We start from the raw sequence: 26,686 nt of genomic DNA, 5'->3' as shown, positions 1-26,686 counted from the left end.
TTCAGCAAAGAAAACACCTTTACTATGTGGGGCCACAAATTCCCCCGGTAAAGGTAAAGTGTGCCGTCAAGTCGGTGTCAGCTCCTGGCGACCACAGAGCCCCGTGGTTGTCTTTGGTAGAAAGTTTGTATCATTCACTTTCAGCTACAGGTCAGGAATCCTTTATATGGACTCCCGAAATCCAGAGAGCTCCGAAATCCAGACACCACGACAAGAGCGGTGGGGGGGGGGGGGAGCTCGTAGCTTCAACCTCTCTCACACACAAAAAACCCTCAGCCCCCAAACCAATCCTGGCCCCAACTCAGCAGCTAACAGAGTATATACAGTACTGTATAACAAAGCAGCAAAAAGCCCGCAACTCACAGAGAGAACATTGCGGCGACTCTGTAATCAGCTGGGAAGTGTTGGGGCCGGAATTGGGAGGGACGCGCAGTTTGCAGGAGCGATCGCTTACAGCCCCTAAACTCGCTGTTGTTGCTTCCTCAGCTCATTAGCTCCCCTTTTAGTTCTTCCCCTCAGGCGTTGCTATCTGCCTTTTGTTTACTGCCTCTCAAGCACTGCCACTCACATGCTTCTCAAGCTGGTCTGAGAGAGGGGAAGGAGGGAAGGCGGGAAGGAGTGTGATCCTATTGAGAAGCGTGTTCTGAGTTTCATTTCTACCTAAAATGGCATGTTTGAGTAAATTCAATTGAATTGAGTAAATTCAAATCAGAAGTATGTGGAATTCAGGCCTATGTCTGATTTCATTTTATATTAAGAGTTCAATTAAGGCCTGGACTCAAGGTGAACTGACACCCAGGTCAACTGCTCTGTGAAGGAGGAAGCAATCCAGCATTGTATTGTGAAATGGATACTCAAGGGAGTACAAAAGCCAGGCCTGAATGCTGAATGCTATAGCCAAATGCTAAAATGTGACTCACTACCAGATAATGTCTGTGGAAGAGGCCAGAGGCTGATCTCCCCTCTCCTGTTGCAAGAAGTCAGCCTTAATCCTTGTCAACGATTAACTCAATCGCTCTCTATAGAGATTCAACATAGGTAAATGCATACAAAGAAAACACCTGTAGACTTTAATTCTTACCTCACTGACAGGATGCTTCTGCCTTAGTCAAATGTATTGATTAACTCGTCTCACACATGTACCCCTTTTTATGTTACTTTAAATATTCTCTTGTTATAATTACACACTAGATAGAGGTACACAAGAAATAATGTAATTGCTGTCTCACACAAATAGAACTAATTCTCTCACTAACTCCTGACTTTTAACACCTTTTGGGAAGGGACCCATTTGCAACTCAGAGATGCAGATTTGCTTTGAGCAATGTTCCCCCCCTTCCTAAGTTTACAGAAGATGAGATTCAGATCTCTCTGGACTGGCCAATATCCTGAATAATTAAAAGACATTGTCCAGAAGGTAACAGCATTGCCACCCCTTTTTGAGGACCCAGGAAAAGATGAGATTTGAATAGATCAAAGGAAAATACACTATAAAGAATGAGGCTACTGGACAGAGAGTTAGCAGTCTGGTGCCTACGGGCATCTTGTGCCTACATGCAAGATCTGCTCACACGCAATCCCAGAGTTTGCTGCTAAGCCGCGGGGCAACAAGCAGGAACTCTGTCCATGGACAGGAGCTGTCTGTGACTTCTACTGCGCAGTGAGAAGTCAAGACTTCCCCAGCCATGGTGCTCTGACTCTCAGCCGTGATCTGAGCAAACTGCAATAGCTCCTGTCTCCAGCCAAAGAGCCTCACTCCTTCAGCTGAAGAGATCCACCGCTCTCAAGTCTCTCTGATCCTGGTAATATGCTGCCCCTACAAGATCCCTCCATCTTTTCCCCTCCTTCTCCTCCACCCCCTTTTCCTCTACTAATTCCTGAACTATGCCAGCCCTCAGCCTTCCTTACACCCCCTTTTCCGTCTGTATCTGAATTGTATTAGGATCTAGGAAGATTTAATACACACACATATGTTAGTTAGGAACACGGGTTGAATATTGGTACTGGCTAGGATGTTCTGTTTAAATACTGTTAGTAATATTGATAGAGTGTTTTGCTTTCTGCTCAGCTAGAATTGATGTTGTTACTCTTTTATACTCAATAAAGCCCATTGAATCCTTTTAGGAGTGGCTTGATCTCCTTTCTTCCTTGCGCCCAGATCCTACATGTTCGCTATATAAAAGAACTTGATCACTTGGTGACACTATGGGACTGGCCTAATTTTGTATGCTAGCTAATGAGCATATTTGGTATATAAATCAGGCCTGGACGGTAACAGAAGCAGTGGTTAGACCGCTTCTTAAGAAGTCTTCCCTGGATCCCTTAGTGATGGATAGTTACAGGCCAATCTCCAATACATCTTGGTTGGGCAAGGTGATTAAGAGGGTTGTGGCTGACCAGCTCCAGGCGGTTTTGGAGGAAACTGATTATCTAGACCCATTTCAGACTGGCTTTAGAGGTGGCTATGGGGTTGAGACAGCCTTGGTCGGCTTGATGGGATGACCTCTACCGGGGAATCGCCAGAGGGAGTGTGACTCTGTTGGTTCTTTTGGATCTCTAGGTGGCGTTCAACACCATTGACCATGGTATCCGTCTGGATTGCCTGGGGGAGTTGGGGATAGGGGGCACTGCTTTGCAGTGGTTCCACTCCTATATCTCACGTAGATTCCAGAAGGTGGAGCTTGGTGACAGTTGCTCCTCAAAACGGGAGCTGTTATATGGAGTTCGTCAGGGCTCCATTCTGTCACCAATGCTTTTTAATATCTATATGAAACCGCTGGGTGAGGTCATCAGGAGATTTGTGCTGGGTGTTATCAGTATGCTGTTGACACCCAAATTTCTTTTTCATCTGCATAATCAGGAAATGATATTCATTCCCTAAATGCCTACCCATAGGCAGTAATGGGCTGGATGAGGGATAATAAACTGAAACTGAATCCAAGCAAGACGGAGGTGCTCATTGTAGGGGTTCAGAATCTGAGGGATGAGTTAGCTCTTTCTGTGCTGGATGGGGTTACACTCCCTGGAAGGAGCAGGTATGGAGCTTGGGAGTACTGCTGGACTCAGGCCTCACCCTGGTATCTCAGGTGGAGGCTATGGCCAGGAGTGCTATCAGCTTTGGCTGATTTGACAGCTGTGTCTGTTCCTTGAAGAGGATTACTTCAGAACAGTGGTATATCAGCTGGTAATCTCTAGGCTTGACTATTGCAATGCGCTCTTCATGGGGCTGCCTTTGTATGTAGTTCAGGAACTTCAGTTAGTTCAAAATGCAGCAGCCAGATTGGTCTCTGGGGCAACCCAGAGAGATCATATTATGCCTGTTTTGAAACAGTTGTATTGGCTGCTGCTATGTTTCTGAGCAAAATACAAAGTGTTGGTTATTATTTTTAAAGCCCTGACAGCTTAGGTCCAGGTAACTTTAGAGAGCGCCTTCTTCTGCATGATCCCCACCACACATTAAGAACATCTGAGGAGGTCTGTCTCTAGTTACCACTGGTATGTCTGGTGGCGACTGAGAGGCGGGCCTTCTCTGCAGCTGATTCTGGGCTATGGAATGCACCCCCTGCAGAAATCCGTAATCTGAATTCATTATTGGGCTTCAGAAGAGCCCTGTTTGGCCTGGCCTTCCAGAGTTTTTAAATGGTTGTAAATTCTTTTAATCTGCTGTAACTTGGTTTCCAGGTGTTTTTTAACTGTGTAGAATATTTTAATTGTTAATTGTTTTATGGTGTTTTATAGTCTTTGTTTTTACTTGTTGATTGATTTTAATTGTTCTGTTTTAATTTAAATCACCCTGAGCCATTTTTGGAAGGGCGGTATAGAAATAAAATAAAATAAGCAAGATCTGAACCAATGGAAAACTAGATTATATTACATCCACATCATTGTTCACTCTATTCAAATTAACCTTTAAAATGTTTAGCAGGCAACCAGAACTAGGTCTGTGCAATTATTCGACTGTGAATAGCCAAAGCTGAACAATGTGCACAGTCCTGCTGGCATAAACCTCCACGTGGAACCTGACTCTCAAGCCAACTGCTTACGGGTTTCAAGGGCCCTTAAAGAGCACAAAGCCCTGCTGTGTTTCTATGCCATCTTGGAAGGAGCAAAGAGAACCCTGGAAGGTATAGTCCTTTCCAGCACTTTCCCCACTGAGCCCTGTGCCAGGGTGCACATAATATGGCTGTGTTGCATTATTCAACTTCAGTTATTTGAAACCGAACAATTGCACAGGCCTATGAAGAATTACGTATCCATGCATGTTTCTAGAACTAGAACATAAGAGCTTAAAATGTGGCACATCCAAATTACAAACTTTTAACTTTTTCATAATATAAAATTACATATTTCAGAATTCACACCAAATTAAAATTAAGTCAAAAAATAAAAAAAACTATTTACATGTTATGTTCAATGTATGTTTACATGTTATGTTCAATGTTCAATGTACATTTTGTATACAGTGTGTGCTTGTATTGTTCTGAATGCATAAAGTAATTTTTACATTATGATCAATGCATGTACAATAGTACGCATTTGAGGGGGCTTGTACCCAAGTTGACTTCTAAAACTAACATATGTACCATCAAATTATGCACAAAATTATCCATATACAAACTACTCCATGCAAATTCAACATAATGTCTGAATACAGTTAATAATATGACGAATACAAATATGACTAATATTTATATATCGCTTGTCAACAAAAAGTTCCCAAAGTGGGAACATAGTGGTTATTAGGAGTTTAAAGGTAAAGTGTGCTGTCGAGTCGGTGTCGACTAAATAGTTAGAGAAAGAAGACAAGCAGATAATCTGTTTGTTCTAAAATGGAGTATATCCCAAAATGATGAAGTACAAGGTTATGTTCAAGACTATCACTTATCACTCCTTCCACAACAGCCTGCTTTGGTTTCCTTTGAAGTTTGCAGCCCTGTGTTGAAGAATGAATCAGTGTTGGATGCACTCTCCGCAGGTGGCGTTGGCATGTAAATGGGAGCAACACTGAAAGCAACACTGAAGCTGCATGGCGCATTTAATACCGACAGTGCAGCAGTGGGCAGCGGAGGAGCATCATCACACACAACACCATTTGGGCACCTCTATGTGTCCCTACAGCTGTAGCAAATTTGGTTCAAATGGGTTAGGCAGTTCACAAGTTAGCCCACATGCGCCTCAAAAGTTAACGTGTCCAACATCTTAGATCGGGGTGGATGACATCATCACATACTATACCATTGAGGTGTCCCTGTGTGTCTCTACAACTGTACACAGTTTGGTCCATATTGGTTCAGGTGTTACCAAGTTTATAGAGGGGAAACACAGACGGACACAGACAGACACAGAATGCTGGGTGATCTCATAAGCCTACTGGAAAGTAGACTAAAAAAGCCTAGATAATCCACCAACAGCAAAAGGTCTCCTACTGTGCTATGCTCGCACTAATTGGCTAACACACTGCTTGGATTATAATAAGATAGGTATCAAGTAGCACTGAGGAGGAGATTGGCAAGACTGCAACAATATCTCCTGGAACAATTTCATCATAAGGCAAAGAGGATGGAAAAATATTGAACAAGAGGGTTCAACTTAAGGCCAGAAGTAATTACAGGATTGAGAGACAGTTTCATGGTATAAGATTTAGATGATTCAATCTAATTCATTAAGATAGAAAAGTGAGAACCATTATGTATAGATTACAGAATTACACACATGAAGAGGGCTTGATAGGTGTTTGGAAGTGAGGATCATACCAAGCTCTACTGATAGGAGCAATCTGAAGGGGCACTAAGAGAGACAGGAAGCAGAGACTGTGTGTAGGGTTCAAAGTTAAGCAGTACTGTGGCAAAAGAGGAACACCAGTCAACAAACTTGAAGTGACCCAACCTCTTGGGGACAAGTTCTCATGAGAGGTGGAGTTCCTTGCCTGTGGAATTAACATGCATACAGTATGTGGGACTGCTGGCAACTATTAAGGGTCAGGACAGAAAGGACAAGGTGGAGTCAGATGGCAGGGCAAATGGCTACGGCTGTGAGGTAAGGAGCCATCCCCAAGATAAGACTGTGCAGGAAGTACAGAAGAAGAGTGAAGACCGCAAACCCCCTCCCTCTCACTGTCTCCAAAAGAGAGGAAGGATGGGAAAGACAGGGCCAGGCTAAGAGCAGGGCGACCAGAACTGTGGCAGAAACAAACAGTAGAACATCTAGTCCAACCTCCTTCTCTTCTCTATCAATACATTGGTAGTGACATCATTAAAAAAAGATTCAGTAAAGGCACTAAGATTCCCTAATGCAACCTATGCAAAAATAATGACTTTAGAAAGCATTTTTGTAGAAAGCATTTTTGTGATGATACCAGGGACAAGACATTTCTCCCCAGTGTTTTCATCTTTAAATTAATGCTTAATAAAAGAGAGTGCACAACTTGAAAAGAGTAAGACAATACTGGATAGATGTGATGATTTGTTTTGATTACATGTTATTTGCATCACAAGAACAACGAAAATAAATCGAAGTGTAGTGAAGGACTTGGCCCTAAATTCATTATTGAGAGACTAATTTTTACAATGATATTAGAAAGACCAATATATATATATTATATTAAAAGATTATATATATTCTCTCCTCTGTGAATAGAGGGAAATTCTAGAAATGAGCAATGTAACATCGTATTGCAATAAAAATGTGTAGCCTTAATTTCAACAGACGATATGTTCCACAGTGTAATGCGAGCAGCTCTGATCCACCGCTGCTGCTATGAGCTCCTAGGAAACACCAGTGCTCTCGCACTTTTGAATGAGAATGGACTTACTTAAAGTAGGGTATCTGCACTCTGAAAGCACTACTTAGATTGGAAGCAAGGCACTCCACATTAAGTCCACTCTTGTTCAAAAGCACAAGACCACTGGTGTTTCCTTAGGAGCTCACAGCAGCACTGGTGGATCGGAGCCACTTGCGTTATGCTGTGGAACATGTCAGCCTTTGTGCTTAAGTCTAGAATTTATCTAGTGTTTTAAATGGGATTGTTTGATTTTACTATCTTAGGCAGCAAGCCTGCTCACAGATATACACAAGCAAGTGCAATTGATTTTGTGTAAGTGGGGCAGGATTGCTTTCGTAATGCTTCTTGTCCCCAATTTGGTTGCTATATATCAATACAAAGAAAAATAGTACATAGTGCTAAATTTCTTAAAGAGCTGATTTCAAAGATATTAACTTGGAAAATGACTAGAATTGCTTCTGTATTTGTTATATAGATTATAATTATATATTTATATTATGTGAGTCATATCCTGCTCAAATATCAAATATTTATTATCTGAAGTGAAAAATGCATTTTCCAGAAAATTTTTAAACTGTTATATTAGAATTCTAACATGATTATATATATTTTTAAAGGACATTTAAGAATATTTTCTAAGCACAAACATGCTTGCAGCCAGTTTTATTTTATTTCTTGCATAACACATACATACAAGATCTTCACAGATAGCCAAACATTCTAAAACTTCAGTAGAATGCTATAGAACCCCCACTTCCTTTTTGGTTTTGAGAAAAAGCATTACGTATACAAACACAGAGCAGAACTTTCTGATATCTTCTCTTTGTACATGGTGGGCTTCTAGAATAAGTCCACCTGCCCTTTAACAGACACGCTAACACTAATTCTGACAGTGTACACAAGGGGTGCATATCTCTAACTGGCTGTCCACTGTTGCATGGAAAGAGATGGTGAAAAACCCTCCCTCTTTGCTTAACCCATGGTGCAGCTGGGCTCTGTTAACTATAATGCTTCTGCCACCACTACAAGAAAAGCAGAGGGAAGGCCATCACACTTGCATGTTCATACCTCCAACTTGTCTGGCAGGGGCGACATTATAGGCACTAAGGAAAGTGGCATCCTCTTGTCCTTTGTGTAGCCTTTCCTATCCCAGCATGCTCAACTTATTTTAGCAATGAAGGCTTAAAGATATATACCAGCATAAATGGAAATAGTATTTCCCTTCCTTGGTGCTAGTCATAATAGCTGTATGCTATCTCCAGGTTTAGAGGTGATATGCCTCTGAATATCTGGGAAGCAGAAGCAGGAGACATGCCCTGCTTCTGGGCTTCTCAAAGCATCTGGTCAGCCACTGTGAGAAACAGAATGCTGGACTAGATGAACCTTTTGTCTGATCCAGCATGTGTCACCTCCCAGAGCAGAAGGCAATATATTTCTGCATCTTGCTTCCTATTTACTTCACCCCCACCCCATCATAATGTTTTTGTTTGTTTTTGTTTATTTTGGCCCAAGGCCAGCATAAATACAAGAAAAAGAAGGGAAACAACAACAATAAAATAGATAAAATACATAAAACATTAATACCTTCAAATACCATATACATAACTAATGACATCATAATGACAGATATTTCAGTATTATTCAGTGATCATTTATAAAGTGCTTTAAATATACAGCATATAAGCAAAATTTGTAATTACCTGGAACGACGCCATTTGTTGCTATTGCGCTCATTGATATTGCAGTAAGCATGGTCTGCAAAAACAAGTGATATTGAAAAATGTTACTATCAAATGTAAGAACATGTGATTAATTGGCAGCCACTCTAATTGGATAAGGAACTTGGCACATATCCAGGCCCATTCTATGACAAGGCCAATGTTTGATTTTTACCAACAAGCAGATATCTTATGCATGTGAAAGTACCTGGCCAGATCACAGAGGACTATAAAACAACATCTCCCAAGTGTGATATCAGCAGCATCTTCTCAACGTTGCTTCATAGGTCAAGAAGCATGCTTCTGCAAGTGGACCGAATCAAGGTTCTTGATGGAGACACTGGCCCACATGAAGCACGAGACAATGCTGGCCTTCCTGATCAGCTGGCACTGCTGTGCACATGGAAGCCAGCCCCAGTGATATTGCATACGAGCACAGTTGTGCAACTACTTAAAACAGTGGGCATTCCCTTGTACAGTGCTGCTTACACTGTGCAACATGATGCACGGTCCCCTGTTGACACTAAGGATGCTCTGGGATTGCTGCACAACTTCCAAGGCAACCCAATGGTGTAGTAATGGGGCTGCTGCACAATGCCTTTAACCTACGTCTGGACAGCAGTGCAGCACTCCTTTTCACTGGAAACAATGGCAAGGAGTGCTGTGCTGCTTCCCAGAAGTGTTTTAAAGGCCTTGCGAAGTTGTGGCTATCCTGAGGAAGAGGGGTGGGGAAAATAGCTTACGTCTGCGCCATTGCATGAGTCCTGCTGTGAATGCTAGCCCCTATCTTTATATATAAAAGAGCTACCTGTAACTGTTTAATCGTATGCGAGGAACATTTAGCTGCAGGAGTACAAACCACTGTTTGTTGTACAAAACTTATAGCAAACTTTTGTAATCAGCCTGTAAGAAGGAAATTGTATTTCTTTTTTTAAAAAAAATCTCACAGTATGTAAGGAATATAAGACAAACTACTTCATTTTACATGTCCTGACTCAAAAAAAATGGGGCAGTTATATTTATTATTTATTTATTTAAAACATTTCTGTACCACCCAAAAGTTGCATCTCTGGGTGGTTATGTGTGTTTATAGTTGGACTACCAATAAATCAAAGCCAAACCCATATATTCAAATACATAAATGCTTGACCAACTCTACCAAGGTGACATTTCAAGGTCAGGAAGTACTGGTGGGCTGTATTAGTCGTATCGCTTGCTATGGAATCATACTGGAAGATGGAAGAAAGCCAGGTGTGGATCAAAGCCACTAGGCTGTAGCATTTGCAGTCTTTAGCCAAAATCACTACAAAGAATAGAGCTCACGTCTGTTGGCTCTGACCATCGGAAACAATATCTCACTTGATGAGTTGTTAGGAAATGATGCTGCTATTTAAAGTGAGAACAGTTGGAAACAAATGCAAGGGAAACTGTCCAAATTGGTGGCCATGCCAATCAGCTGTTAGGTAAGGGCCCCATTTGACTTCATATCCTATTTATGACCCCCAGATTAATTACCTCCCCTAAGAATTAGAGTTTCTCTTTCACAGTGTCACTTCAAAAATGAAAAGACAGAAAACATCAAAGAGTTAATGATCTTAATATAACAACAGTTAACAGGGTTAATATGGATTACATACCCTAATATATTTAATGTCAAGTAGACCCAGGGCTATTACAGGAGCCTCATACATATTAAACAAGAATTAACTGGGAAAACGTTATGCTCTACATTTTGATGTTTTCAGTTTGGAGAATATGAATGAGTGAATCTTTATTTCGATCACAGACCAGAGAAAGGAAGAAAAACTAAATAATACTAACATAATGCTAATCTAATACTAAACAAACAGTTTAAGTATAACAACAACACATGGGTACAAAAGGTACAAAGAACATTGAGCAGACATGCAATATAATAACGATTGATTGAAACCCTGGGCAAAACATTTTTTTGATTCTTTAAGCCTTCCTTTAAAATGAATGGCTACAGAGTAGTTTTTCATTTTGGACCAGAGTAGTTTATACTTGGGTTTAACAATATTTTTGAACTCAGGGAAGGGCTCATTAGAAAAGCACCTAGCATTAAAAAAAAGGTGTTGTTCTAGGAAACAAGATATATAGTATGAAGGAAATAATAGGTCAACAGCTATTTTGCTATATTGGAAGGATGGAAAAGAAATTAGGTGACCCTCCCAGTGTTCTCTCTAAGGCGTGCCCATGTGTATGCGCTCACACATTTACTGATGTCCGCTCAGTAACTTTTAGATCCTGCTCAGGTTGGATCAGGAAGATTCCACTCTGAATGCACGTGCACACACACTGCCTTGATACTGCTACCAAGAACAAAACTCATTCTGCACACAGATGAAAAAAATTAGGGAGAACACTGAACCCTCCCAAATTTAAAGAAAATGTATAGGTGCAAAAAAAAAAAAGGAAAAAAAAGGGGGGGGGAAGCACAAAGTGGCTCCAAATACCTATTAAACCTTTGCCCCGATAAAGTGGTCAGAAAATCCTATTATTTTGCCTCTAAGAAGTAAGGTGATGGCTTTCCTGCATGCTGATTAATGTTACTTTAGGATGTCAGTAATGCTGCAGCAAAGGAAAGATAGGTACATAAAGACAGTTCCGCTGCCAGTCTTGCCACTGGTCTTGCTTGGTAAAAATAGCTTCTTCCCAGCTACTCAAGGAAAGTTATGGGGAGGGAATGGAAAGTTACTAGAACACAGAACAGGATTTGGATAAACATCAATTAACATGTAAATTGTACTTACACCAGCACAGCACATAAATACAATGATGAAAGATTCAAGAACTCCTGCTGTTCCCACAATCCACGTCAATCGCAGGAACAGGATGACTCCTAAAATGTTCTGTAGGCAGGGCAAGTACACACCAATGAAAGTGCCCATACGTGGAGCCTAAAACACACAAAATTTAAGAGTCGGCAAAGATAAACTTTTCTAATCAAAGTATATGAAAGGCAAGAGACCACAAAAAAAATATCCTCCAGCAGAAAAGCTGAGAAATTCTGACAGTGGATGTGATCATTGACTTTGGATATTGTCTAGTCCTTTCTCTGTTGCCACCAGTGTTAAAGAAATACCACTGAATACAAGTGTTGTTGACCTAAAAATTCCCTTTTAAATTTCCTATGACTTTAAGGGGTAATTTCAAGACTTACTGAACAGGGACCAACAATTTAAAGAGTCTGTAGTAGCATCTGTGGCTCAAGTGGTCTTGACTAGCAAGCCCTCAGACAAATGAGTATATCAGAGATGCTATTAGCCACTTGCCAACCACAAGCTACAATAGCCCTGATATACAACTAAGCGGCAGCACCTGTTCCTTCCCCTCTTGGCGGCAATGCTTTACCCCGGGTGAAAATAGGATTGAATTAATAATGTAGTTTTATGCTCATCAAAGACCATAATAAAGACTGACTGATTGAATAATGTAGCTGCTGCTTCTAGCCCTATACACTGTGACACTCTTTCCAGCCTGTGGGAAGCGGGTGGAAAGGAAAAGAAAGTCAAGAGTGTACTCTGGTCTTCAAATTCATTCTTCTTAGGAGTAAGCTTGCTTTCTATAGTGCTGATAACCAGCAACATTTTAAATTTCTCCTTAAAAAGAACTGGATGTAACATGCTACAATATGAGAAATAGGGCCAATAAAATTTATCACCTGTTTTCACCTTTTTGTTTACTGTCAACCTCTCCATTTCAAAGGTATATATCTAAATGTCACAACGAAAATAATTAATTTGCAAACATGTTTTTGCATTTGTACCTTAATTTCTTTGCGTTTGCTATCTTCATCTTCTTCATGTTCTACCACTCCCTGGGTAACATTGGTATAGTTGGCTAGTTTGTTAAGTAGAGATGATACCATGGGGTTGCTATCCATTTCTTCCTGTTGGGGTTTTGAAACACATATTAACAAACATTAGAGACCAGTGCATAAGAGCATATTTTTATAACAAGCATATAGAAATAATAGTATTTTAAAGATAAAATCAGCTAGAACAAACTAGATAAAATAACAAGGATTCTTTTGACCTTTTTTGGGGGGGGGGAATCAAATTTTTTAATTGTTTTTTCAAAATAAAACTCAATTCTAATTTCTATTTTTACCAGGATTTCCCCACGCATCAATTTTACTACATAATAATTGCTAAATGAACAAATCCAAGCTATTTTAAGCTAATGGCCGTGTGTGCGAGTTGGTGTGACTGAAGTTGAATTATATTTAAAGACCCATAACATATTTACTTGAGTATTATACAAAGTTCTAAAAATGCACTCATTAAGGAAACCCTTCTCCCACCCCAAATTGTAAACAATCCCTTCCCAAAGCAGGATTCAGTTTAATATACAGGCTGGCATTATATTTTAATATACTGGCATGTCTAACATCAATGGGACTTCCCCAAGTATATTTAGTGAGGGTGTCAGCCAATGACATGTTAAACTATGATGAGAAGAAGCTGGAATTTACCAGGTTCATGCATAATGACAAATCCAGGTTTGGTTAAACCAGGATAGGAAGCAGCACATTTCTCCCTTTCTCATGAGTAGTGGAGGAGGGAGCAAACTTGAGGTTTCTGCTAGTCATGCTAAACCCTAGTTTAATCATGGATTACCCTTTCTTTGAGTCTCAACTGGCTGCTAGCTCAGTGTAAAGTTTTAAGCAAATAGAGAAAGCATTTTGAAATGGTAAAATGGTTTCTTTTAACATCATTTAACTTTTTACTATAAATGCAGATTGGCTGAGGAATCTTTGTTAAGCAAAATGTTCAATGTATCTAAAAGAATATGGTGAGGAGTCAAAGTTTGTAGAGAACAACAGCTGGAACTTGGGATGTTTTAGAACTGAAACACAACAGATGTTCTTTCTTTTGAACAGGGTCTTTATTATTGTTGTTTTTGTTTTGTTGTTTACACAGTCAGATAGGTGTTATTAACTGGTTTGTTTTATCCAGACATCGAGTCCTTCCCAAAAACCTGGGATGGCTGAATTTTACCATCATCATCATCATCATCATCATCATCATCATCATCATCATCATCATCATCATTATTATTATAAAATAAAACTACTTGAATTTATGGAAGTGTTAAACAGTTAACAATCCAAATAAATTAGCTCTGTATCTTCTTGCCAAATTATGGATTTTCTGTCCAGGCATTAAGAGCAAAATGGTATCTGCTTTTACTGGCCAATGTATTATATCAGCTGTATTATATCAGTTGCCATGCAAGCTGTTGAAAGAGGAAGCAAATCCATACTCACCATTTTGAATGCCCTAAATGAAGGACCTTGCATGCCAAAAATCTGGCTTCATCATTAATTCTGATTAAAAAATGAACCCCAGAGAAGTATTTCCAAATGGACAGAGAGTTTCAAGTAATCAAGCCTGAAAAACTGCATCTGAGATGTAGATTCTATATGAAAACTAATGACATAAAAAGTTGTTTAAAGGTGCCACAGGACTCCTTGTTCTTGGAAAAATCTGCTATTCTTCTTTCACTTCTGTAATAAAATGTCTTGGGCAGGGAATTAAAATCTCCAATTGGGAATTGACAGAGGAAGTGTGACTCTGTTGGTCCTTTTGGATCTCTTGGTGGCTTTCGATACTATCGACCATAGTATCCTCCTGGAACGTCTGAGGGTATTGGGGGTAGGAGGCACTGTTTTACAGTGGTTCTGCTCCTACCTCTCGGACAGATTCCAGATGGTGTCGATTGGAGATCATTGCTCTTCAAAATCGGAGCTTAAGTATGGTGTCCCTCTAGGCTCCATACTCTCTCCAATGCCTTTTTAAAATCTACATGAAACCACTGGGAGAGATCATCAGGGGATTTGGAGCTGGGTGTTACCAGTACACTGATGACACCCAGATTTACTACTCCATGTCAACTTCTTCAGGAGCTGGCATATCCTCCCCAAATGCCTGCCTGGAAGCAGTAATGGGTGGGATGAGGGAGAAACCTCCTGATGCTGAATCCAGATAAGACGGAGGTACTTATTGTGCAGAGTCAGAACTCTAGAGACGATTTTGATCTACCTGTTCTAGATGGGGTCGCACTTCCCCAAAAGGAACAGGTTCGCAGTCTGGGAGTACTTCTGGATTCACACCTCTCCCTGGTTTCTCAGGTTGAGGTGGTGGCCAGGGGTGCTTTCTATCAGCTTCGGCTGATACGCCAGCTGCGCCCGTTTCTCAAGATCAAGGACCTCAAAACAGTGGTACATCTGTTGGTAACCTCCAGACTTGACTTCTGTAATGCGCTCTATGTGGGGCTGCCTTTGTACATAGTCCGGAAACTTTAGTTGGTTCAGAATGCAACAACCAGGTTGGTCTCTGGGTCATCTCGGAGACACCACGTTACTCCTTTACTGATGGAGCTACACTGGCTGCCAATAGGTTTCCGGACAAAATACAAAGTGCTAGTTATAACTTATAAAGCCCTAAACAGCTTAGGCCCTCAGTATCTAAAAGAGCGTCTTCTTCACTACGAGCCCCACCACCCATTGAGGTCATCTGAGGAGGTCCATCTCCAGTTACTGCCAACTCGTTTGGTGGCTACACGGAGACGGGCCTTCTCGGTTGCTGCCCCGAGATTGTGGAATTTTCAAAAAACACCTGAAAACCCATACTTTCGCCCAAGCTTTCTCAGCTTCCTAGTTTTTTTAGGTTTTAATCTCTGGTTTATTTTTAAATTGTTAAATTGTTTTATGTTTTTTGTATATGTTTTTAACTTGTTTTATGCTATTGTTAACCGCCCAGAGATGAAAGTTTGGGGCAGTGTACAAATATGATAGATAGATAGATAGATAGATAGATAGATAGATAGATAGATAGATAGATAGAATAGGCTCCTTACTTATCAAAATCCATAGTTCCCTTACACTTTGGACTTTGTATCAGAAAATATGAATGGTGTATAATAATTGAACATTGTATAAAAACTTGCACATTTGCAGGGAGAGTGGGGGGAAACCACACAAAAGTTTGAAAGAAAAACCCCTGCCAAAAATCATGGAATTAATCACAGATTTAAAGTTAAAAATCATGTCATAAGTTCAATACCCTAGATAATGCCTGAGTTATTAATATGGATTCAGCCTGATTAAAATGATGTCTGTTTTGATACATGCATATATTACTGTTGCAGTATCATCGTGGATTGGACTTCACAGCTGGCTAACAGAAAATAATAGTTGGCTACCAAGTCCAATAAAAATTTGGGGGGCCACTGGCCTTATACAATAGATTTCAAGCAAACAACTGTAAAAGTACATCAATATTCCACTTCAAATACTATATGTAATAAAGGATTTGTGGAAACAATTATTAAAATTACCTCAAAAAGAGCCATGTTTTTCCCTTCATAGATGTTTCCTCTCTCCATCCCAGCATTATTGATAAATGGGCTACTTTCCCTTGGAATCCCATCACCTAACATGGAACAATAAACAAAACCATGTATAAGCAGAGATATTAGAGCATTTAATAATGCCTACAAATACATTAAAAAGGTCATTATTTCCATCTTCCCATATGTGATAGGTCTGTGCTAGTCTTAGTTTGCTGACTCCTCTAGGTAACTGGATGAAGTTTAGGGAATCTACAAGACTTTAAAGTGTATGCGAGCTCACACACACACACACATACACGGGTATTAACTTTTTAATATCACTCAGAAGGGTATTAAAAAGTTGTGTGAACAAACAACATTTCTACTTGACTGCTTTTCCCTGAAGACCAATCAGCTAGAGAAGGAAGGAGTTGAGTGGATTAGGGGTGTGCATGGAACCGCGGAGCTGCGGTCTGGCACTGGGGTGGGGGGTTCCATTAAGGGCGGGGGGGGGTTACTTATCCCTCCCGCCGCTTTCCACCTTTGGTGCCGTATTCTCTGTAACAATGGGGCGGCAGGATACCTCCCTGCCGCCCCTTTCCTTGCTGGACTGCAAAAGGCTTTAAGAAGCCTTTTGAATGCGCGCGCACGCAAAAAGCCTTTTGCAGTCAAGCAAGAAAAGGGGCGGCAGGGAGGTATCCTGCCGCCCCGATTGCTACAGGAGCTGAGCAGTTGAGAGAGAAGGACAAAAAGGGCTTGGAAGGGGCTCTGGGTCTTTTAGGATGGCTCTCCTGCTAGGAGCGGGGAGGAAGGGGTACCGAGTGAAGGGAAGGGACGAAGGTGTGGAACTCTTTAGCAATAAACTCCCTGAGCCACTTGAATGTAACATCTGATAAAGGGCGATTGTTTCTGTCATTACTCCCCCGATCCACATTACTCACAGACACTGCTGTTGCAGGTGCAGAGCCTGTCGGTGGAGGAAGAACTGGAACAATTTCTGGCTGTTCTGTCTGCACCGGAGAGTTTGGAGATGCTGACTGGGCTGCAGGGGGGAGCTGCATAACTGGTCTCCCATCCCCCAAGATAGTACCAGGCTTAGAGTTCGAGGGAATAAAATGGCACCCATCCAAGCCAAGCAAGGAATGGGGCGGCAGGGAGGTATCCTGCCGCTGCGATTGCTACAGGAGCTGAGCAGCCGGCACGCAGTCAAGCAGGGAAAGGGGCGGCAGGGAGGTATCCTGCCGCCCCATTGTTACAGAGAATACGGCGCCAAAGGTGGAAAGCAGCGGGAGGGGCAAGTAAACCCCCCACCTCAATCTGTCCGAACCCGAACCGCCCGTCCCCGGACTGGTTTGGAGGCCTCTAGAATGGCCTCCAAACTGGTTCGTGCACATCCCTAGAGTGGATGGCTAAAAACTGTGCTCATGACCCAAAATTCTCCATGGAAGGCCAAACATATCCACAATTTTGCTTCCGACACTCAGCAGTATGCTATCTCATACTCCACTGCAGAAAAACACTAGCATTCATATACAGCAAGTTCACTGGAGATATTAAGTGTACACAAAAATAACAAGCTGCAAGAGTGTAGACTGTTCTGCAAATTACTTCATACACATTTTAAGTGCAGTGTTCACAAGAAATTGCACATTTTTCCTCAACTGTGTGTGTAATATGAAACTGTTCATATAGAATATGGTATAGACATCTAGTACTTTTGGGATTAATATACTCTCATTCTACTCTGCATTCAAGCTCTACAAGATGCTCTGTATTTAAGCTCTACAAGTCATTGAGATAAACCATCAGGAGTTCAAGGTCAGGGAGGGTCTATGGAGTCCAGAGCTTGGACTGGTTATCTCACGTTAGGCACAGGCTACTTTGTAAAACTGAGATTTTCATATTTCCCTTGGAATAATGGGAAAGAATTAGCTCTGTTACAGTTCTACTTTACTTCCACCAGCATCATTGCTGCAATCCTATTCAAAATGCTCCACAGAGCAGCAACACTGATTAGCTTTTGAATACCTCTGTTGAAGGCAGCAGAAACTTTGTAGGTCTTCACTGACCCCTTACCAAATTGTGGAAAGACTCAAAGGGTTGTATCCAAAGATAGTTAGTCATGATGAAGCATTATTGAAATCAATGAGGCAAGTGAACGTTGTCACAAGTAAATTCCATTAATTTCAATAGGACTAGGGCTTAATGTCAGCAAGGGTGTGAGCCCTTCCAAAGTTTTAGAGAGAGGGTTGAGGGTCATCATGAGGTCATCCTTCAAGGGCCCTCCAAACATATTTTGGACTTAATGGCTGAATGAGACTTAGTCATAACTAAGTGGAACATTCACAGAAACCAAGGGATATGGTGGTACTCAGGCAATGAGCAGTTTTTTAAAATTGGAAATGTAACTGCTCAAGTCCATATGAAACATATTCTGCCCTAGAAGCACTCACCCACCCAGCAATCCCAGTTGTGTGGAGTCTGGCTGTGATGATGCAGTAATGCGAGAAGCAGCATTCTGCTCAGAGGAATAGAACAAAAAGGGCAGCCAAAGGAAAACATAATCTTTCTATTTCAGCATCGCAAAACAAGTTGTGATGAAAAGGTCTCTCTCTCATCTGACCCACTTTTTGTTAAAAGGCCATGTGGTAGCACAGGCCTGCACGACTTGCAACACAACTAACCAAATGGACCCACTAAGCATGTATGGTGAGACCTAGGGAAACATGCTTTTGTTTGATCAAGGTGTAAAAGACTTTATTTAATTTCCAACACTTTAGATATGGCAAAGAATGAAATAAATATATTTCAATCATTTTTTAGAAATTACCTAAAATATGTATATCCCACCTTTTCAACAAGCTCAAGGAGATTTACCACTATCAAGTTAAACAGTCAAAGTAAAAATAAGTAAACATTGTATGATCAATAAAAGATCATACAAGGATTTTCAGAGGAACCAATCTCAACAACCAGATTGCAGATAAAGGACGGGGGGGGGGTAGATTAAAAGCAGTTTTAAGCCTCCTATTAACACAGAAAACAGCCTCAGTTAATACTATTGCATACATTTTTGTAGTTTTATGAAGCAATAAAATCAAACAAGACTTTGACAAGTTTGCTGAAACGGGTTATATGAGTAATGCTTCAAAGCATTACCAAGATGGCAGACACGAAAACCTTTGAGGCACAAGTGGGCTAACTTGTGAACCGCTTAACCGATTTGAACCAAACTTGCTACAGCTGCAGGGACACATAGGGATGCCCAAATGGCGTGGTGTATGGTGTTGTCACCCACTCCAAGATGGTGGCCACATGAACATCTGAGGTGCAAGTGGGCTAATTTGTGGTCTGTCTAACCAATTTAAACCAAATTAGGTACAGTTTCAGTGAGTGACACACAGGGACACCTCACCGGCGTGGTTTGTAATGATGTCATCCATACCAATTCAAGATGGCAGATGCGAAAACTTTTGAGGCACAAGTGCACTAATCTGTGGACAGTCTAACTGATTTGAACCAAATTTCCTACAGTTCTATGAATACATAGAGATGTCCCAATGGTGTAGTTTGTGGTGATGTCATCTACCCTGATCCAAGATGGTGGACGTATGAACTTTTGAGGAGCTAGTGCACTAACTTGAGGACTGTCTAACCAATTTGAACCAAATTTGATATAGTTGTAGTGAGTGACACACAGGGAAACATCAATGGTGTAGTTTGTAATGATGTCATCCACCCCGCTCCAAGATGGTGGGTGCATGAACATTTTAGGTGCAAGAAATCTAACTTGTGGACCTTGATTTGAACCAAATTTAGTCCAGTTGTAGAGACAGTGAAAGGAAAGTAGGTTTGATTAGTTCTTGCTAGAACAACTTGTTCTTTCTGACTTTCCTGTTCTGATAGGACTCAGATCATACTGAAGTTTTCTAAACTTGAAAGAATTTAAGAAGTCTCTTACAACATGAAGACTGCAGTTCAACAGCCTCAGAAAATAGCTCACTCCAATTCTCAGTCCCTGACCTAATGTTCAGTGTTTTGTCTGAATAAATTTTATGCAGTACTTATTTATGTGATAAAGTGATAGGGACCTTTACCCTACCACAAGCTGGTCATGATAATTTGTGCACTTTGGGTTGACTTTTTATTTAAATTTAGAATAATAAAATGTTATGGCTGGAATGAGGCATGAATGATGTATCACTAATCCTGCTTCTAACATTCAAATAAGTCCATCTAAATAATTCCCTCTGGATTTACTGCACATTTTTTTCTTTAAAGACAATCTTTCAAACTAGGAAAACAAAACATTGTGGCTGACATCCAGACAAAGCGAGAGCTCATTCAGAAAAGCTGCAATGGTGCTACAGAGGAGAGAAGAATTTCTCTGATGTTCCCTTTCCTCTGAAGTCCCCCATGCCTCCCCAAAATATGTCCCTGAGGGTTGCACAGCCCTCAGAGATATATTTCAGGAGGTACAATGGGTTTCAGAGTGAAGGAGAGATGGTGATAATCACCCCTCTATCACAGCATCAACGCATTAACAGCACCAGTGCAGGGGCGTGGGGCAATGGAGCATGGGAGAACAACAGTCCCTGGGCCAAGACCCCCCTGCCCCCAGATGGTGAATGAACGAAGTGCCCACTGGCTGGGAGCTCAAGGTGTGCCCCTCTTCTCCTCAGCCAGTATTTTATCGAAACACTGGCTGGGACTTCTTTCCCTCCTTCACTCCTAGAAAGGCAGTGGGAGGGGGGAGCCAAGCCAGCCAATGAAATGCTGACTTGTGAGGATTGGTAGAGGGTCCGAAAACACCCTCTCTGGGTAGTGACCACACCCCAGTGTCAACATCAGGCAAAGGGGATGTGGTCAGTACTGGTGTACAGGGCCACTCAGCCCTTGTGGAGTTTCCCCAGTCAGCAGTTCACTGAATCAATGGCAGGGAGCTCCTTTCTCTGCCTCCTCACAAGCAGGCAGAGAAAGGAGTTCCCAGTCAGTGATTCAACGAACTGCTGACTGGGGAAACTCCACAAAGGCTGAGTGGCCCCGTCCCCCAGTACTGACCACACTCTGTTTAACATCAACTCAGGGAGTGTGGCTTGGGCGTGCGCTTGCACCTGCGATCAGTATTTACAGGGGAGCCACTAGCAGGACCTTGTTCCCTGGCCACCAGGGGGCTCCTACACCAGAGCTTCGTCTCGTTGTCGGTCCATGTTTATATTCATTCTCAACTTGACTTAAGGCTGTAAAATCTTGTTAGACCTTCAGCAAACACAGTACAATTTGACTTCATGCTTCTTATGACACTCTTCTACATAAACATTTTGTAAGAATCACAACCTTCTCTTCTTTAGGTTAATCATGCCTTGTTAATTAAAAAGAATACAGTATGTACTTAACTAGCACATTATGTATGCACTAGCATAACCAGAGCATTGCATTTAACTTAAACTGCAGTACATAGAAGTCTTTGGCACAAGGCAGAAACATCATCTTAGTCGTTGCAGCACTGAAATCTGCAGAGAACTTCACCTCTTATTACAGCTCTGTACGTCTGACATTGAACAGGCAAAGATGGTATCAGGGATAGGTGTGAAAAGCAAAAATAAAGTAGATTACAGTTCCTGAATCCAGCCTATCACGTGGCTTCTCTGAGAACAAAAGAGGGCTCCAGCCAGACCTTAACTGGATTACTATCCTTTTGGATGGCTCACAGAGAGTTATGGTTTCAGGCTCAGATTCCTTTCGGAGTAACATCATAAGAACTCCATAGTTAACTAAGTTATGGATTACTTATTTACCTCTAAGTAAGTAAAAAGCCCCAACTTTACATATAAATTGATGAGGTCTGAACTGTAAGTGACTGACTGTCATGGTGGACAGCAGTGTTCTCTCTGATTTTTGCATCTATGTGTGGAATGAATTTTGTTCTTAGTGGCAGTATTAAGGCAATGTGAATACACGTATATTCAGTATGGAGCTTTCCTGATTAAACCTGAGTGGGATCTAAAATTAACAGAGGGGACAACAAAAACGTGTGAGCGTGCGTACACGCACATGCCTTAGAGGGCTTCTAAATATCCTTTCCAAAGCCTTGATTGCAACCCTATCAAGTCCTAGTCTGTGGTATATTTCTTGACTGCTGGATCCTTTACTGTTGATGGTCAATCCTAAAAGGCAGAAGCTATGCACCTCTTCAATGTCTTCATTATCAATTCTCAGCCTGGTTGCTGTAACCATTATCATTAGTTTAATCTTCTTTACATTTAGTCCCATTTTTCCACTGTGCTCCTTGATTTTCATTACTAGAGCTTGCACATCATCCGCATTCTCAGCTATCAGAGTGGTGTCATCAGCGTAGCACAGGTTATTGATGTTTCTTCCTCCAACTTTAAAACCACGCTCATCTTCTTCCAGTCCAGCTTCTCTCAGTATATGTTCAGCATATAAGTTGAATAAATAAGGAGACAGTATACAGTCTTGTCTTACTCCTTTGCTGATCTGGAACCAGTCTGTTTCACCATGTTCCATTCAAAGCATGGAACTTCATTTTTTTCAAAAAAAGAAAAAGAAAAAAGCAGTCCTGTATAAAAAGGTCTTAAATGCCATGATCTACACCAAATGGGCAGTGGCTTTAATTGCCTATTTTAGCTTTTCTTCACATTTCTATTCCTACCATTCCTAAAGTGTGGTGTTCCACAGGGCTCCATACTGTCTCCAATGCTTTTTAACATCTACATGAAACCACTGGGAGAGATCATCAGGAATTTTTGTCTGGGATGCTATCAATATGCTGACACCCAGATCTATTTCTCCATATCAACTTCATCAGGAAATGGCATGACCCCCACCAAATGCCTTCCTGGAGGCGATACTGAGCTGGATGAGGGATAACAGGCTGAGGTTGAATCCAAACAAGACGGAGGTACTGTCTGTAGGGGGTTGAGATCCGAAAGATGATTTAGATCTAGATGGGGTTACACTCCCCCTAAGGGATCAGGTTCGTAGTCTGGGAGTGCTCCTGGATGCCAAACTCTCCCTGGTCTCTCAGGTTGAGGCTGTGGCCAGGAGTGCTTTTTATCAGCTTCAGCTTATATGCCAGTTGCATCCATTTCTGGAGGAAAATGGCCTTAAAACGGTGGTGTATATGCTGGTAACCTCTAGGCTTGACTACGGCAATGCATTCTACATGGGGCTGCTTTTGTACATAGTTCAGAAACTACAATTGGTTCAGAATACGCCAGCCAGATTGGTCTCTGGGTTTAACCATAGCGAACATATAACACCAATTCTAAAAACTGTACTGGCTGCCAAGATGTTTCCGAATGAAATACAAAGTACTGGTTATTACCTATATAGCCCTTAATGGCTTAGGTCCAGGGTTCTTAAGAGAGCACCTTCTCTGTCATGAACCCCGTCGCCTATTAAGATCATCTGGAGAGTTCAGGTTATAATTGCCACCAACTCGTTTGGTGGCAACTTGGGACCGGGCCTCCTCTGTGGCAGCCCCAGGGCTTTGGAACGCACTCCCTGCTGAAATAAGAGCATCTCCTTCTCTATTTGCTTTTAGGAGGACCCTGAAGACATACCTATTTTCCCAGGCCTTCAACTGAAACCAAATTTTTAAATATTAATGTGTTTTATCTATTATGATTTTTATCTTTTTATGAATTTTAAATGTTTTATATTTTATATTATGTTTTAATTCTGTAAACCGCCTAGAGATTTCTATATTAGGTGGCATATAAATTCAATCAATCAATCAATCAATCAATCAATAATGAACAGTTACAATTCTAAAAGGACAAAGTATGTGAAATCATATGATGGAATCACACTTGGGATCCAGAAATATTTCTTGAAGTACAAGCTGGGTAGAAACAGTTTTACATGGTCATATTAATTTATTCCCCCAAAGTGAATTTACTCAGAATAATCCAAACCATTTTGATTTACATTTTAGCAAAATGAGTCACTTGTTAGTCAAGGACTGTTTACTATGACGACGAAGAATATTTATATACTGCTCTTCAGCTAAAGTTCTCAAAGCAGTTTACACAGAAAAATACATCAATAAGACAGTTCCCTGCCCCCAAAGGGCTCACAATCAAAAAATAAACATAAGGCAGATACCAGCAGCAGCCACTGGAGGGATGCTGTGCTGGGGTTGAATATGGCCAGTTGCTCTCCCCACTAAATGTAAGAGAATCAGAATATAAGAGAAAAAGTTATCTCTTTGCTCAGTTAGCAGGGGTACATGACAATGTCGAACACCTGGAATGTATCACAATGTGAATTAATTTACAAGTGTGGCCAAAATTCAATGGCTGACATGTCCCACAGCATTAACAAATATGGCTCTGAATCATCCATGTTGCTGTGAGAGTCTAAAACACACATCCATGATAATGCACAACATAGCTGTACTTACCTTTGTGTGATCACACATTATGATGTGACTTGCATTATTCCCATTTCAAGCCACATCATAACATGTATGGTCGCACAATAGTAAGTAGTAGTGGAACAGCCCTGTTGTACATTAATGTGGGTGTATGTTTTAGACACACGCAGCAGTGCAAGCAGTTCAGAACTGCCCTCATTATGCTGCAGGACATGCCAGTCAATATTGGCCCACAATTCCAAATAGTACAACACAGCTAAGGCTGGGCCCAAAGAAGGAACATGAACATTCAAGGGGGGGAAAGAGTGCATGCAGCTGAAGCCTTGCCAGCAGTTTGTTATAGTAGTTCTCATTATAGAAAAGGCAATTCACTATTATTCACTTTAAAATACTGCTTGTCCCTCCTGTATTCTACTAAAGACAACCACTGGGCTCTGTGGTCACCAGGAGTCAACACCAACTCGATGGCACTTTACCTTTTGTCCCTTTTGTCAGCCTGAACCACCATGGCAAAAACAGGAAGATAAACTTCGGCTGCATGCAAGGATCTCTTCTATGTGCGCATACCCTTTCTTTGCATCCTAGACTATGTCAAAAACAATCTCAAAACATTGATTTACAGCTATGATAACTTTTGCATCCCCCATCCCTTGCCTTAATCAAATTTTGCTACCATTATACCTTTCAGAAGGCATAATGCCAACTCATCCCCTTTCCCACCTTCTCACCCTGCCCCCTGAAAATACTATGCCTATCAAGTGAGCCAGGACACAAGAATCAGTGCAGACCGAGGCAGACTGCAGGGAAACTACCAAAGTTCCAGGGCTCTCAGAAGGTCCACCTCTGAGAGACCACCTCTGTGGTCAAAATCTTCTTGTGACTTTCTCCCTGCACACCCAGGTAGGAGGGATCCATGAGAGCACTTTGCCAAAGGACTCCAGAAACACACTCAGCTGAGTGAGGCAAAATTTTGCAGTTCCACAAATCACTGAATTTCAATTGTGTCAGCGTCTCCGTACAATAGAGGTGCTAAATAAGTTTTCATGAATTTAGCTTTGTACACTGAAACACGGGAAGAGAAATTTGAAAGTTTAATTCAAATTAGTAACAGTCAGATTTATTTCTGGAAAACCATTTTTAGATAAATGCAACCCCTCTGCCTTGCGAACCACTTTTCCTCAGCCTTCTGCTCTACTAGCAGCTGGGATAAATGCTCCAAAACAAAAAGAGCATGGCTGCTCTGTTGACCTCTGAGACTAATAAATCTTATCCTTAGGAAGCCTATAAATCTTATTTAAAAAATCCTTAGCATTACACACTCTCAGAAAAGGAAGGATTATTCCTCATTAGCCCATTTGTATTAGTGTTGCAACAAGGTATAGGATATCTCATTTTCAAAACACAGCACTTTTATGCGCAAAATGAAGCCACCCTGGAAACAGGATTTCTTCATGAAATCAAAGTCTCAATAGCTTTATTAGCAGGGAAACAATTCAACAACCAAATAGCAGATTTTGCCTTCTGAAGCATCCCTTCACAAAGGAGTAATTTGCCGTACTCAACGGATTTGGTGCTTAAGGTGTGCTTGATGGCAACTAAGACAAAGTTATGTCAATGTCTACTGGAAATATAAAATTGTGAGCTTCCTTTACACATGCTGTTGAAACAGTAATGCAAGTGCTATGCAAAAAATAGCTGAGATCACAGGAACTGGATTAGAACAGCTGATAATGATCTGTTCTCATATCAATCAGTTTTCCTTTTATCTACCAGAATCAGATAATTTTGCTGATTGACATGATATTGATATTGTAGCAAAGAGCTGATTACTATGTAAAACACATTTATAGACTATATATTTTAATTAGCTTCAAACATTGCCACATTTTTAGATTCTGTCGCTTAATTAGAGCTTACAAGATACAGAAGGATAGGCAGTAAATGGAGTGAGAAAGAAAAATCAGATTAGTAAATGTGCTATCTGCATGAAGGACTCAAACTAAATAAATGAAGCTCACCTGTAAGCAATGTTCTTTGAGAAATCACATATAGTTGGGTTTCCTACCTATACAGATAATCTCTGGAACCTTCCACATCTTTAGCTGAGGCACTAGTGCTCCTCCCCATTCCACAAGCAGAGAGATCTGGCTCCTCTGAGCATGCTTCATGGATTGGAAGTGTGTTTCTGCTCAGTTCCTTCTGCTCAGCTACAAAAATATTTACTAATATGCTGTTCCTAAAAGAGAGGTGCCCCTTCAAAAGATGTCTCTTTGCTATGTAGGAGTCATATATGAGTATATAAATTAAATTTATATTATAAATTCCATGAGAGAGAAGATGCATTCCAAATGGAGATGCAGCATCTATTCCAGAATCTGAGATACTGAGCAGAATGTAAAGTTTAATTTGTTGGAAGTAATAATCTTT

At 41.0% G+C, this 26,686-nt stretch overlaps 1 protein-coding gene across 6 annotated transcripts in view; it reads right to left on the bottom strand.

Annotated features, from left to right (window-relative positions):
• The window catches only part of SLC12A7 (solute carrier family 12 member 7), a 204,045-nt gene that overhangs the window by 103,943 nt on the left and 73,416 nt on the right, over window positions 1-26,686 (bottom strand). For 5 of the 6 annotated variants that reach the window (XM_053245259.1, XM_053245255.1, XM_053245256.1 and 2 more), the window contains exons 2-5: window positions 15,865-15,959; window positions 12,290-12,412; window positions 11,274-11,420; window positions 8,482-8,536 (exon numbers count right to left, since the gene is read on the bottom strand). In XM_053245259.1, the coding sequence (XP_053101234.1) occupies window positions 8,482-8,536; window positions 11,274-11,420; window positions 12,290-12,412; window positions 15,865-15,959 (420 nt within the window). Of the gene's footprint in view, window positions 1-8,481; window positions 8,537-11,273; window positions 11,421-12,289; window positions 12,413-15,864; window positions 15,960-26,277; window positions 26,298-26,686 lie in introns of those variants that run through there. The other variant, XM_053245261.1, reaches the window with a different exon arrangement.

Source organism: Hemicordylus capensis, chromosome 4 (genome assembly GCF_027244095.1).
Source record: "Hemicordylus capensis ecotype Gifberg chromosome 4, rHemCap1.1.pri, whole genome shotgun sequence".
In the NCBI taxonomy this organism is placed as follows: Eukaryota; Metazoa; Chordata; class Lepidosauria; order Squamata; family Cordylidae; genus Hemicordylus; species Hemicordylus capensis.
The sequence above is the reverse complement of the archived record's forward strand: the minus strand, read 5'-3'. Positions and strand labels throughout refer to the sequence as shown.